Source organism: Anas platyrhynchos, chromosome 33 (assembly GCF_047663525.1).
Source record: "Anas platyrhynchos isolate ZD024472 breed Pekin duck chromosome 33, IASCAAS_PekinDuck_T2T, whole genome shotgun sequence".
NCBI lineage: Eukaryota > Metazoa > Chordata > Aves > Anseriformes > Anatidae > Anas > Anas platyrhynchos.
Window position 1 is genome coordinate 8,911,127 of NC_092618.1, and position 15,008 is coordinate 8,926,134.

General features: G+C 65.5%; 1 protein-coding gene across 1 annotated transcript; it reads left to right on the plus strand.

Annotated features, from left to right (window-relative positions):
• The first annotated feature begins 251 nt into the window (after nucleotides 1-251).
• LOC140000216 (latent-transforming growth factor beta-binding protein 4-like) lies at nucleotides 252-13,927 on the plus strand. Its single transcript, XM_072030016.1, has 18 exons — nucleotides 252-795; nucleotides 894-1,016; nucleotides 2,055-2,219; nucleotides 2,450-2,596; nucleotides 2,683-3,189; nucleotides 3,917-4,045; nucleotides 4,600-4,725; nucleotides 4,804-4,929; nucleotides 5,383-5,502; nucleotides 5,575-5,700; nucleotides 5,783-5,908; nucleotides 6,556-6,678; nucleotides 6,764-6,895; nucleotides 9,242-9,370; nucleotides 9,449-9,771; nucleotides 10,510-10,575; nucleotides 11,061-11,189; nucleotides 12,758-13,927. The coding sequence occupies exons 1-18, from the start codon at nucleotides 291-293 to the stop codon at nucleotides 13,037-13,039; spliced, it is 3,384 nt and encodes a 1,127-aa protein (XP_071886117.1). The 5' UTR covers nucleotides 252-290; the 3' UTR covers nucleotides 13,040-13,927.
• Nucleotides 13,928-15,008: the final 1,081 nt, after the last annotated feature.

A 15,008-nucleotide genomic window follows, 5' to 3' on the forward strand; every position in this document is an offset into this window, starting at 1 on the left:
TTGGGGTGGGGACATTGGGATGGGATGGGGACATTGGGGTGGGGATGGGGACATGGGGATGGGGACATTGGGGTGGGGACATTGGGATGGGGATGGGGACATTGGGGTGGGGATGGGGACATGGGGATGGGGACATTGGGGTGGGGACATTGGGATGGGGATGGGGACATTGGGGTGGGGATGGGGACATGGGGATGGGGACATTGGGGTGGGGATGGGGACATGGGGATGGGGACATTGGGGTGGGGACATTGGGATGGGGATGGGGACATTGGGGTGGGGATGGGGACATGGGGATGGGGACATTGGGATGGGGATGGGGACATGGGGATGGGGACATTGGGGTGGGGACATGGGGATGGCACCGTGAGCACGGGGAGGTGGCCGAGGATGTGGGGCTGGGGACGTGGTGGGGACACGGAGGGGGACCTGGGGATCCAGGTGGGGACATGGGGACGTGGGGGGGGACATGGGGACACGGGGGGGGTCCCGGCGCCCCCCGACCCCCCCGCCCCGTGCAGTGCAGCTCGCCCCTGCCCGGTCTGCGCACCCAGGACGTCTGCTGCCGGGGGGCCGGTGTGGCCTGGGGGGTGCACGAGTGCCAGCCCTGCGACGCCGACCCCCGTAAGGCAGCGGGGTTTTTTTGGGGGTTATGGGGTTGGGGGGGGTTCTGCGGTGTGTGGGGGGGGCTCACTTTGTCCCCCCCTCCCCCCCCCCCATTTGCAGCGAACCCCCCCGCCGTGGGGCAGCACCCCTGCCCCAAAGGTTTCCGCCGCGCCAACGGCTCCTGCGTGGGTGAGTTTGGGGAGATTTATTTTTGGGGGGGTTAAAAGGGGATGGGGGGGGTTTTGGGGTGCTGACCCCCACCCTGTGTGTGTGCGTCCCCCCCCCAGATGTGGATGAGTGCCAGGAGGGGGGGTTCTGCAAGAACGGGCTCTGCACCAACACCCGGGGCAGCTTCGCCTGCCTCTGCCACGAGGGCTTCATCCTGGACTCGTCCCGGAGCAGCTGCATCTGTGGGATCGGGATGGGATTGGGGGTGGGGTTGGGGGTGGGGTTGGGGTTGGGATTATGGGTAGGGTTGGGGTTGGGATTGGGATTGGGATTGGGATTGGGATTGGGGTTGGGGTTGGGGTTGGGGCTGGGATTGGGGTTGGGGTTGGGATTGGGATTGGGGTTGGGATCGGGATGGGATTGGGGGTGGGATTGGGATTGGGATTGGGGGTGAGGTTGGGGTTGGGGTTGAGATTGGGGTTGGGGTTGGGGGTGGGATTGGGGATGAGGTTGGGGTTGGGATTATGGGTGGGGTTGGGATTGGGATTGGGGTTGGGGCTGGGGTTGGGGTTGGGATTGGGATTGGGATTGGGATTGGGATTGGGATTGGGGTTGGGGCAGGGGCTGGGGCTGGGGCTGGGATTGGGATTGGAATTGGAATTGGGGTTGGGGTTGAGGTCGGGGCAAGGCCTGGAATTGTGGTAGGGATTGGGATTGGGGTTGGAATTGGGATTAGGGTTGGGATTGGGATTGTGGTTGGGATGTGGATGGGGATGGGGTGAGGAGGGAGTAGGGGTTGGGATTGGAGTTGGAGTTGGGATTGGGAGGGGATGGGGATGGGATGGGGATGGGGGTGGTCTGAAATGGAATAGGGATTGGGATTGGGATTGGGATTGGGATTGGGATTGGGAGGGGATAGGGAAGGGAAGAGGAAGGGGAAAGGATTGGGGTGGGATGGGGATGGAGTAGGATGAGGTGGGATTGGGATGGGAACAGGATGAAATGGGATTGGGGTTAGGACCAGGACTAGGACTGGGATTGGGATTGGGATTGGGATTGGGATTGGGATTGGGGTTTTGGGGTTGGGATTGGAATTGGGGTTGGGATTGGGATTGGGGTTAGGACCAGGACTAGGACTGGGATTGGGATTGGAATTGGGGTTGGGATTGGAATTGGGGTTGGGATTGGGATTGGGGTTAGGACCAGGACTAGGACTGGGATTGGGATTGGGATTGGGATTAGGGTGACCGGTACCACCCCCCCGCCCCCCCCCCCCCCAGCCCACCAGGTGATCTCGGAGGCGCGGGGGCCATGTTACCGGGTGCTGCGGGAGGGGCGCTGCGCGCTGCCCACCCTGCGCAACATCACCCGCCAGATCTGCTGCTGCAGCCGCGTGGGCAAGGCCTGGGGGCCGGCGTGCCAGCGCTGCCCCCCCTTCGGCTCCGGTGAGCCCCCCCGGGACCCCCCCAACCCCTTGGGATCCCCCCAAAAAAAACCCTTTAGGGCGGACCCCCCCCAAAAAAAACAAAAACCCTTTGGGGAGCCTCCGTTTCATGGGATTTGCACCCAAAGCCACGGGCTCACCCTTTGGAGGGGGGTTTTTTTTGGGGGAGGGGGGTAATTTTTTTTGGGGGGGGGTCCATTTTGACACCCCCTCCCCCCCCTTCAATTGCAGAGGGGTTCAAGGAGATCTGCCCCGCCGGCCCCGGCTACCACTACTCGGCCTCCGACCTGCACTACAACACCCGCTACCTGGGCCAGGACCTGCCCCGTGTCCCCCTGGGGCGTCCCCGTGTCCCCTCCCCAGCTGGGACCGCCGCCCGTGAGCCCCTTGTCCCCCCCGCTTTGTCCCCCCCCACCCCCCCCGGCTGCCAGGACCCCCCCTCACCCCATTGCTCTGCCCCACAGCTCGCTGGCGCCCCGGTCGGCCGCCCCCCAGCAGGTCACCGCCTGTCCCCGAGGTGCCACCGCGGGTCCCCAAGGTGCCACAACGCGTCCCTGAGGTGCCACCACGCGTCCCACACGTGCCACCGCGTGTCCCCGAGGTGCCACCACGGGTCCCCGATGTGCCACCACGTGTCCCCGAGGTGCCACAACGCATCCCCGAGGTACCACCACGTGTCCCCGAGGTGTCACCACATGTCCCTGATGTGCCACCACGTGTCCCTGAGGCACCACCGCATGTCCCTGAGGTGCCACATGTCCCCAAGGTTCCACAGCGGGTCCCTGAGGCGCCACAACGTGTCCCCGAGGTGCCACCAGACGTCCCCGAGGTGCCACAACGCGTCCCCGAGGTGCCACCGCGCATCCCCGAGGTGCCACCACCAGCCCCCGAGGTTGTCATCGTGCCTCGACCCACCCTGGGGCTGCTGGGACCCCTCCCCACGCCACCCGGCCCGGAGGGTCCGGCACCAGGTAGGGCTGGGGCACTTGTGCACGGCTGCACACGTGTGTGCACCGTTGCACGCATGCATGGTTGCAGATGTGCGCAGGGTTGCACTGTGTGCAGCTGTGTGCGTGCATTTTATTTTATTTTTTGCACGTGTGGTTACGCTCTGCGCCGTTGCACATACACATCTCAGCACAGGCGTGCAAGGTCACACGTGTGTGCATGTGGCTGTGCACTTGTGCATGGTTGCATGCTTGCATGGCTGCATGTGTGCAGTTGCATGTGCACGTGTGCTCAGTTACATGTGCAAGCAGTTACGTGTGCAATTTGCATTTATTCAGTCTCATTTGTGCACAGTTATAGGCGTGCACAGTTACACACGTGCGTGTTACACGTGTGCACACCATTGCAGGCTTGCCCAGCTGCATGCAGCTGCAGTAGCACGTGTGCATCTCATGCATGCACAGCTAAATATATTGTGCACGTGTGCACGGTTTGCATGCATGACTATTTGCACACGTGTGCACGGCTACATGCATGCCTGCTTACACACGTGTGCACAATGCCTACTTACACACGCCTACACGTGTGCATGTGTCCTGTATGCCTATTTGCACACATGTCCACAGTTGCATGCATGCTTGATTGCACACACGTGCACAGTGTGCATGCGTGCATGTTTGCACAGGTGTGCACAGCTGCACGCCTGCCCGTTTGCACACACATGTGTTACTCACGTGTGCCCGCTTGCAGCCGCCGGCAGCGTGTGCGAGCGGAACCCGCGGATCTGCGGCCCCGGGCGCTGCGTCCCGCGCCAGGGCGGCTACACCTGCCTGTGCCACCCCGGCTTCTGGCTCAGCACCCAGGGCACCCACTGCATCGGTGAGCGGCGCCCGGCCCCTCCCTGGGCACCCATGTCCCCATGCACCCACCTCCCCCTGCACTCATTTCCCCGTGCGCCCATTTCCCTGTGCACCCACCTCCCTGTGCACCTGTTTCCCCATGCACCCACCTCCCCATGCACTCACCCGTTTCCCCGTGCACCTATTTCCCCGTGCAGCCACCCATTTCCTCATGCACCCATTTCCTCACGCACCCATTTCCTTCTGCACCCATTTCCCCATGCGCCCACCTCCCCATGTACCCACCCATTTCTCCGTGCACCCATTTCCCCATCTATCCACTTCCTTGTGCACCCACCTCCCCGTGCACCCACCTCTCCAAGCCCCAATTTCCCCCTGCCCCCATTTCCCCATGCACCCGTTTCCCCACGCACCCACCCATCTCTCCATGCCCCCACCTCCCCGTGCCCCCATTTCCCCGCGCACCCACCTCCCCACTCCCCTCTCCCCCTTCCCTCCCACCCACCTCTCCATCCGTCCCCGCTCCTGTCCGTCCGTCTGTCCCCATTGCCGTCCGTCCCCCCGCCTGCCCAGACGTGGACGAGTGCCGGCGCAGCCCCCGGCCCTGCGCCCCCGGCCGCTGCGAGAACACGGTGGGGAGCTTCCGCTGCGTCTGCGGCCCCGGCTACCGGCCCGGCCCCGGCGGCACCGACTGCCAAGGTCAGCAGGGACGGGGGGGGGACAGAGGGGGACAATGGGGACAACGGGGATGGGGCTGAGGTGGCCGTGTCCCCGTAGATGTGGATGAATGCGCCCAGAGCCCCTCGCCCTGCGCCCAGAGCCGCTGCGAGAACTTGCCCGGTGGCTACCGCTGCGTCTGCCCGGCCGGCTACCAGGCCAGCACGCCCACGGGACAGTGCCAGGGTGAGCGGGGACACGGGGGTGTGGGGACACCGGGCTGTGGGGACACTGGGTGTGGGGACACCGGGGTGTGGGGACACCAAGGGTATGGGGACACCAAGGGTATGGGGACACCATCTGCGTGTTCAACACCCATGGGGTCATCGTTCATGGGGTCACCATCCATTGGGTCAGCAGCCATGGGGTCACCATGCCATAGTGTTGCCAGCCACGGGGTTAAACATCCATGGTGAACCCATCCATAACCTCCCAATACGTGGTGTCCCCATGCGTGGTGTCCCCATGCGTGGTGTCCCCATCCATGGAGTCCCCATCCATGGTGAACCCATCCATAACCTCCCAATACGTGGTGTCCCCATCTGTGGTGTCCCCATCCGTGGTGTCCCCGTCCGTGGTGCCACCACCCACGCCCTCCCCGCGGTGCCACCACCGCCGCCCCCTCTCCGTGCCGCGCAGACATCGACGAGTGCGAGAACCACCTGGCCTGCCCCGGCCAGGAGTGCGCCAACACGCCGGGCTCCTTCCAGTGCCGGCCGTGCCGCGACGGCTTCGAGCTGCACCATGGGCGCTGCGCAGGTACCCGCGTCCCCCCACGTCCCCCCTGTCCCCCCGAGGGGGGGGCCAACCCTTAATTGTGCCACCCCCTAGACGTGGACGAGTGCGCCACGGGCTCGCCCTGCGGTCCCCACGGCCGCTGCAGTAACACCGAGGGCTCCTTCCACTGCCAGTGCCGGCGCGGATACCGGGTGGGTGCCGGCGGCGCGCCATGCGCGGGTGAGTGGTGGGGGCGGCGTGGGGATGGTGCCGTGTCCCCCCCACACCCGACGGCCCCCCCACGGCCCCCATCTGCCCACAGATGTCAACGAGTGCCTGGAGGGCGACTTCTGCTTCCCCCACGGCGAGTGCCTCAACACCGAGGGCTCCTACAGCTGCCTCTGCGCCCAGGGCTATGCCAGCACCCCCGAGGGCACCGCATGCGTTGGTCAGAGCCCGGCATGGTCCCGGTCCCTGTCCCTGTCCCTGTCCCTGTCCCCGTCCCCATACCCATCCCGGTCCCATTGCAGTCCCCATTCTCATTGTGGTTTCTATTCCAGTTGCGGTTTTTTAGTCCCAGTTAATCTACTCAGTCCCATCCCCGTGCCTATCCATGTCCCCATCCAATCCCAATCCTATCCCCATCCCAATCCCATCCCCATCCTATCCCATCCCAATGTCTCTCCCTGTCCCCATCCCATCCCACCCCAATCCCAACCCCCATCCCATCTCTGTCTCCATCCCATCCCCATTCCCACCCCAGTCCCCATCCCCATCCCAATCCCATCCCCATCCCACCCCAATCCCATCCCCATCCTACCCTTTTTCCACCCCAATCCCAATCCCACCCCAATCCCATCCCATCCCTTTTCCACCCCATCCCCATTTCCATCCCAATCCCAATCCCACCCCAGTCCCATCCCATCCCACCCCACCCCTCCACCACCCACCCACGCATCCGGGTACCACGGGGTGCCACCAGCCCCTTGTGTCCCCCTCTTTCCCCGTATCCCCCCTGCCCCCGTGTCCCCCCCCTGTACCCACGTCCACCCCGTGCCCATGTCCCCCCCGTCCTCACCCCGTGTCCCCCCCCAGACGTGGACGAGTGCCAGCGCGGGGACGTGTGCCGGGGCGGCCGCTGCGCCAACACCGACGGCGCCTTCGAGTGCCACTGCCCCGCCGGCTTCCGCACCGACGCCGAGCGGGCCCAGTGCCACGGTGAGGGGCTGGGGGGTTGGGGGGGGGGGGATTTTGGGTGCCCCCCACCCTGGGGCTGGCGGCGAGGGTGGCCCTGTCCCCGCAGATGTGGACGAGTGCCAGGAGCACGGGGCCGAGTTGTGTGGGGCTGAGCGCTGCGAGAACTTGCCCGGATCCTACCGCTGCGTGCCCGCCTGCCAGCACGGCTACCGGCCCCGGGACGGCGGGGGGTGTGAGGGTGAGCGGGGATTGGGATTGGGATTGGGATTGGGGTTGGGGTTGGGGTTGGGGTTGGGGTTGGGATTGGGATTGGGATTGGGATTGGGATTGGGATTGGGGTTGGGGTTGGGGTTGGGGTTGGGATTGGGATTGGGATTGGGATTGGGATTGGGATTGGGGTTGGGGTTGGGGTTGGGGTTGGGGTTGGGGATGGAGATAGAGACCAATAGTGGATGGGTTTAGGGACTGGGATTGGGATGGGGATGGGAGGGGATGGGATTGGGGTGGGATTGGGAGGGGGATGGGAGGGGATTGGGGTGGGGATGGGAGGGGATTGGGATGGGATTGGGATGGGATTGGGATGGGATGGGGATGGGGATGGGAGGAGATTGGGGTGGGGATGGGATGGGGATGGGGATTGGGATTGGGGTTGGGGTTGGGATTGGGGTGGGGATGGAGATAGAGACCGATAGTGGATGGGTTTAGGGACTGGGACTAGGATGGGGATGGGAGGGGGTGGGATTGGGGTGGGATTGGGGTGGGGATGGGATGGGGATGGGAGGGGATGGGATTGGGGTGGGATTGGGATGGGGATGGGATGGGGATGGGAGGGGATGGGATTGGGGTGGGATTGGGATGGGGATGGGATGGGGATGGGATGGGGATGGGATTGGGATTGGGGTGGGGATGGAAATGGAGACTAATAATGGATGAAAATAGGGACTGGGACTGGGACTGGGACTGGGACTGGGACTGGGACTGGGACTGGGACTGGGACTGGGACTGGGATGGGGATGGGGATGGGAGGGGATGGGAGGGGATTGGGGTGGGGATGGGAGGGGATGGGATTGGGGTGAGATTGGGATGGGGATGGGAGGGGGATGGGAGGGGATTGGGGTGGGGATGGGATGGGTTGGGATGGGATGGGATGGGATGGGGATGGGATTGGGGTGGGGATGGAAATGGAGACTAATAATGGATGAAAATAGGGACTGGGACTGGGACTGGGACTGGGACTGGGACTGAGACTGGGACTGGGACTGGGACTGGGACTGCGACTGCGACTGGGACTGAGACTGGGACTGAGACTGGGACTGGGACTGGGACTGGGACTGGGACTGGGATGGGGATGGAATGGGTTTGGAATGGGGATGGGGGTGGGATTGGAACAGGATTGGGATGGGGATGGAGATGGAGACCAATAATGGATGAAAATAGGGGGTGGGATTGGGATGGGATTGGGATGGGATTAGGGTGAGATTGGGATGGGGTTGGGGATGGGATGGGAATGGAGACAGGTCCAGGGACCAGAACGGGACGAGGATGGGGACTGGGACAGGGATGGGAACCCGCACACAGGGCTGTGATGCGCACGGGGCTCATCCTGCCCGGGGCCGTGGTCCCCATCATCCCCCACCCCACCTTGTCCCCCCCCCATGCTTGGGGTCCCCCCGGTGTCCCCGCAGATGTGGACGAGTGCCAGGAGCATGGGGCCGAGTTGTGTGGGGCCGAGCGCTGCGAGAACCTGCCCGGATCCTACCGCTGCGTGCCCCCCTGCCAGCCCGGCTACCGGCCCCGGGACGGCGGGGGGTGTGAGGGTACGGGGCCATGGGGACGGGGACAGGGCCATGGGGATGGGGATGGGGCCATGGGGACGGGGATGAAGCCATGGGGATGGGGACGGGGCCATGGGGATGGGGATGGGGCCATGGGGACGGGGATGAGGCCATGGGGATGGGGATGGGGCCATGGGGATGGGGATGGGGCCATGGGGATGGGGATGGGGCCATGGGAACGGGGATGGGGCCATGGGGATGGGGATGGGGCCATGGGGATGGGGACAGGGCCATGGGGACGGGGATGGGGCCATGGGGACAGGGACTGGGGCACGGGGATGGGGATGGGGGTACGGAGAGGCTGAGGGGACCCTGAGGGGCCATGGCATGGGGGACATCAGGGACAAGCCAATGGGGCACAATAGGGACAAAGCTATGGGGGACATGGAAAAAACAACGGGGATGCTGGGGACAAGCCAATGGGGTCGAGGTGCAGGGGGACTTCTCTATGGGGTCAGGATGGGGATGGGCAGCAGGGGACATCAGGGACAACACCACGGGAGATAATGGGGACAAAACGATGGGGGACATTGGGGACAAGCCAATGGGGCCACTGGGGACAAGCCAATGGGGTCGAGGTGCAGGGGGGCTTCTCCATGGGGTCAGGATGGAGACGGAGAGCAGGGACCATCGGGGGACAGTGGGGACCCCCCCATGGGGCTGAGCTTTTGGGGGACGGCTCCACGCTCCCCCCCCCAATGTCCCCACCGCCCCCTCCCCCCAAAAAAACGTCACCTCCCCGCTTGCAGACGAGGACGAGTGCGCCGAGGGGGGGTCCCGCTGCGGCCCCCACGCCGCCTGCCACAACCTCCCCGGCTCCTTCCAGTGCGCCTGCCACCAGGGCTACGAGGCCGCCCGGCACGGCCACCACTGCCAGGGTACGGGGACAGCGGGGACAGCAGGGGGGGGACACCCAGAGTGACACTGAGCCCCCCCCCTTCGTGTTTCCCCCCCAGACGTGGACGAGTGCGCGACGCTGCCGGGGGTGTGCGGGGCGGCGCGCTGCGAGAACGTGGACGGCTCCTTCCTCTGCCTCTGCCCCGACGGGGGGCACGAGTTCGATCCGGTGACGGGGACGTGCGGGGGACCCCCCCCAGCGACCCCACTCCTCCGGCCCCCCCCGGAGCCGTGGAAGCCCCCCCGGGCTTGGCGGCGTGCTTCAGCCCCGCCTGCGGGGTGCTGGCGCCCAACGTCAGCCGGCAGCAGTGCTGCTGCAGCGTGGGGGGCGCCTGGGGGGTCCGCTGCCCCCCCCCGAGGCCGTGCCCCACGCCTGGAACCGGTGGGGACATGGGGACGCTATGGGGGGGGGAGGGGATTGGGGATGGCATGGGGTGGGAAGGGATTGGGGTGGGAGTGGGATTGGGGATGGGGATTGGGATTGGGGATGGGGACGGGGATAGGGATGGGGATGGGGATGGGGATGGGGATGGGGATGGGGATGGGGATGGGGATGGGGATGGGGATGGGGATGGGGATGGGGATTGGGACTGGGATGGGAAGGGATGGGGATAGGACTGGGATGGGATGGGATGGGATTGGGATTGGAGTGGAGTGGGATGGGATGCGATTTGGGATGGGATGGGATGGCGATGGGATTGGAGTTGCAATTGGGACTGGGATGGGATGGGATTGGGATGGAGATAGGATTAGGATTGGGATGGGATTGGGATAGGATTGGGGGGGTGGAGATGGAATTGGGATGGGGTTGGTGATGGGATTGAGATAGATTGGGATTGGGACTGGGATGGAATGGGGATGGGATGGGGATGGGATGAGGATGGGACTGGGATTGGGGTGGGAAGGGATTGGGATGGGTTTGGGGTGGTGATGGGATTTGGGATGGGGATGGGGATGGGATTGTAAAGGGATTGGGATTGGGGTGGGTATTGCCAGGGATTAGGACTGGGATGGGATGGGATTGGGATCGGGGTGTGGATGGGGACAGGGATGGGCTGGGGATGGGGTCAGGATGGTGCCAAGGTGCAGGGGGGGTGACACCTCTGTCCCCCCCCCCAAGCCGAGCACCGAGCCCTCTGCCCCCACGGGACCGGCCAGACCACGGGGCCCCAGGGCTCAGCAGCAGGTCAGTGCGGCCGCGGGGGGGGCACAGCAATGGGGCCCCCCCCATTTGGGGGCTCCCTCCGTTTAGGGACTCCCCCCCCTACTCAGGGGCTCCCCCCTGTATTTAGCAGTTCCCCAATGTTGGGGATGCCCCCCCATTTTGGGGATGCCACCCCTGTTTTGGGGCTCCCCCATTTATGGGATGCCCCCCATTTTGGGGACTCACCCCCCCTAATTTGGGAATGGCCCCCATTTGGGGGACTCACCCCTCCCATTTTGGGGATGTCCCCATTTTTCAGGGTGCCCCCTCAATTTGGGGATGCCCCCCCTATTTTGTGGGGTTACGCCCCTCCCCTTTTGGGTGCATCCCGCCTATTTTGGGGCAATACCCCCCCTATTTTGGGGTTCCCCTCCTATATAGGGGCTCCCCCGTTTCGGGGGTGCCCCCCCCAATTCCGAGGACCCTCCCCCTGACGTCGCCCCCCCCCTTACCCCCTTACCCCCCAGATGTGGACGAGTGCCGGGTGTTCGCGCCGCAGCTGTGCCGGGGGGGGGTCTGCATCAACACCGCCCCCGGCTTCAGCTGCTACTGCCCCAGCGGCTACTACTACGAGCAGGAGCACCTGCAGTGCGTGGGTGAGCACCCAGCACCCCCAGCACCCCCCCAGCACCCCCCCAGCACCCCCAGCACCCTGACCTCAGCACCCCCAGCACCCTACTTGTGCCCTGGGTGCACCCTGCCTGCACCCTGAGCACCCTACTTGCATCCTGAGCACCCTGAGCACCCTGCCTGCACCCTGAGAGCACCCTACTTGCACCCTGACTGCACCCTAAGAGCACCCTGTGCACCCCGAGCACCCTACTCGCACCTTGAGCACCCTGCCCTCAGCACCCTGAGCACCCTGCCAGCACCCCCAGCACCCCCAGCACCCCCAGCACCCTGACCTCAGCACCCTAATTGTGCCCTGGGTGCACCCTGCCTGCACCCTGAGCACCCCGAGCACCCTAATTGTGCCCTGAGTGCACCCTGAGCACCCTCTTTGCACCCTGAGCACCCGACTTGTGCCCTGACTGCACCCTGAGTGCGCCCTACCTGCACCCTGAGCACCCTAATTGTGCCCTGAGTGCGCCCTACTTGCACCCTGCCTGCACCCTACTTGCACCCTGAGAGCACCCTGAGCACCCAGCCAGCACGCTGAGCTCCCTACCTGCACCCTGAGCACACAACCTGTACCCAGAAAGCACCCTAAGAGCACCCTGGCTGCACCCTGAGCACCCTCTTTGCACCCTGAGCACCCAACTTGTGCCCTGCCAGCACCCTACCTGCACCCTGAGCACCCTGCCTGCACCCAGCCAGCACCCTGAGCACCCAACTTGCATCCTGAGCACCCTGAGCGTGCCCTGTCTGCACCCTGAGCACCCAACTTATGCCCTGAGTGCGCTCTACCTGCACCCTGAGCACCCTACTTGCACCCTGCCAGCACCCTGAGCACCCTGCCTGCACCCAGCTCACACCCTGAGAGCACCCTGCCCACACCCTTCCAGCACCCTGCCAGCACCCTGAGCACCCTACTTGCACCCTGCCTGCACCCTGAGCACCCTGCCAGCACCCAGCCAGCACCCTGAGCACCCAACTTATGCCCTGAGTGCACCCTACTTGCACCCTGAGCACCCAACTTGTGCCCTGCCAGCACCCTGCCTGCACCCTGAGCACCCTAATTGTGCTCTGAGTGCACCCTGGCTGCACCCTGAGCACCCTCTTTGCACCCTGAGCACCCAACTTGTGCCCTGAGTGCGCTCTACCTGCACCCTGAGCACCCTACTTGCACCCTGACTGCACCCTGAGCACCCTGCCTGCACCCAGCTCACACCCTGAGCACCCTGCCCACACCCTTCCAGCACCCAGCCAGCACCCTGAGCACCCTGAGCGTGCCCTACCTGCACCCTGAGCACCCTAATTGTGCTCTGAGTGCACCCTCCCTGCACAATACCTGCACCCTGAGCACCCAACTTGTGCCCTGAGTGCACCCTCCCTGCACCCTCAGCACCCTGCCTGCACCCTGTCTGCACCCCGAGCACCCTACTCGCACCCCAAGCACCCTGCCCTCAGCCCCCCGAGCACCCTTCCAGCCCCCCGAGCCCCCTTCCAGCCCCCCCCCCCGTGCCCCCCACCCCCTTGCCGACCACCACCGCCCCCCCCCCAGATAACGACGAGTGCCAGGACGAGGACGCGGAGCCGTGCATCGGGGGCCGCTGCGTCAACACGGTGGGCTCCTACTTCTGCTCCTGCGCCCCCCCCCTGGTGCTGGACGGCTCCCAGCGCCGCTGCGTCACCAACGACACCCGCGCCATGGGTGAGGCCACCCCCTGTCACCCCCCCCGTGTCACCGTCACCCCCCCCGTGTCGCCCTGTCCCCACGTGTCCCCATATCCCTGCCCTATGTCCCCGTGGCCCCCCATCCCCGTGGCCCGGCACTGTCCCCTGATGCCCCCCCCGTGTCCCCATGTCCCACATCCTGATGTCCCACGTCACCGTGTCCCCACGTCCTGTGTCCCCATACCCCCATGGCGCTGTATCCCCCATGTCCCCAAATCCCCGTGTCCCCGTGTCCCCATGTCCCACATCCTGATGTCCCACGTCACCGTGTCCCCACGTCCTGTGTCCCCATATCCCCATGGCGCTGTATCCCCCATGTCCCCAAATCCCCGTGTCCCTGTGTCCCCATGTCCCACGTCGCCTCCCCTTGTCCCACATCCCCCTGTCCCACGTCACCATATCCCCGTGTCCCCATGTCCCCATGTCCCACATCCCTTCATCCCAGTGTCCCCCATTGTCTCCCCACATCCCACATCACCTCCCCATGTCCCCACCTCACTGTGTCCCCATGTCCCCGTGTCCCCATGTCCCCACGTCCCTATGACCCCACAGCCACGTGGCCCCATAGCCTCATGTTGCCATGCACCCGTGTCCCCTACGGCCCCTTGTCCCCATGTCCCCGTGTCCCCTTGTCCCCATGTCCCCATGTCCCTAAGGCCCTATAGCCTCACATCCCTGTGTCCCCATGTCCCCCCATGTCCCTGTCCCCCCCCCCATGCCCACGTCCCCATGCCCCCTCCCATGCCCACGACCCCCCCATCCCCTATACCCATGTCCCCATGTCCCCATGTCCCCAAGACCCCACACAGGGGGACCCCCACCCTGCCCCCCTCCTACCCCAGCAATAGGGACCCCCCCCAGACCCCCATAATGGGGACCCCATGGGCACCCCCCAGAGTGGGTCCCCCTTAGACACCCCCCCCATGATTGGGACCCCTTGGACCCCCCCCATAACAGGGACCCCTTTGCCCCCCCCAATAATGGGAACCCCTCCCACCACCCCACAACGCCCCCCCCCTAATGGAGACCCCTTGGGCACCCCCCATATAACAGTGCCCCCCCCACCTCTTTACACCCCCCCCCTTAGCATCCCCAATTTTTAGGACCCCACCCCACAACCTGCCCCCCCCCCATTTTTTTTTCTCCCCCCCCCCCCCCCCCAGATGACTTCGAGTTCCTCTGCAACGTCCTGCGCCCCCCCGGCCCGGGGCTGGGCCCCCCCTACGAATACGGCCCCGAATACCCCCCCCACTACGGGCTGCCCTACGGCCCCCTCCCCTTTGGGGGTCCGGGCCCCCGCCTGCCCCCCCCGGGGCTGCGCGCCGACTACGACCCCTATGGGCTGGGGGGGGGCTACGACCCCCGCGGGGACGCCCTTTACGCCGCCCCCCCCCGCTACGAGGACTTGGAGGATTTCGAGGGGTCCCGCCGGGGCCCCCCCCGCTCCTCCCGGCCCCGCAGCCCCCCCAGCGCCCCCCAGGACCCCCCCCCCGTGGCTCTTCCAGCCCCATGGTGTGGCCGAGCGGCCGGGGCGAGCCAGCGAGGATGGTGAGTTTGGGGGGGGGCGGGATTGAGGGGTTTTGGGGGGGGATTTTGTTTTTTTTATGGGGAGGGGGCTGACGGGGACCCCCCCCCGCAGACCCCCGGGACGAGGCGCTGCCGCCGGAGCTGTGCGGGGTGCTGAGCGGCTGCGAGCATGGGCACTGCGTGCGGGTGCCCCAGGGCTTCACCTGCGCCTGCGACCCCGGCTACCGGCTGGACGCGGCACGCGTGGCCTGCGTGGGTGAGACACGGCCTAATCCCGGCCTAATCCGGCCTAATCCGGCCTAATCCGGCCTAGTCCCGGCCTAGTCCCGGCATAATCCCGGCCTAATCCGGCCTAATCCGGCCTAATCCGGCCTAGTCCCGGCCTAGTCCCGGCATAATCCCGGCCTGATTCCGGCATAATCCCGGCCTAATCCGGCCTAATCCGGCCTAGTCCCGGCATAATCCCGGCATAATACGGCCTAATCCGGCCTAGTCCCGGCCTAATCCGGCCTAATCCGGCCTAGTCCCGGCATAATCCCGGCATAATACGG

Excerpts from the sequence above, each read along its gene's own strand:
- LOC140000216 (XM_072030016.1), top strand. The coding sequence starts at position 291 with ATGGGGATGGGGACATTGGGATGGGGATGGGGACATGGGGATGGGGAC. Across the intron at positions 796-893 it reads CGCCAACGGCTCCTGCGTGG|ATGTGGATGAGTGCCAGGAG; the intron begins GTGAGTTTGGGG and ends TCCCCCCCCCAG. Across the intron at positions 4,046-4,599 it reads CCAGGGCACCCACTGCATCG|ACGTGGACGAGTGCCGGCGC; the intron begins GTGAGCGGCGCC and ends CCGCCTGCCCAG.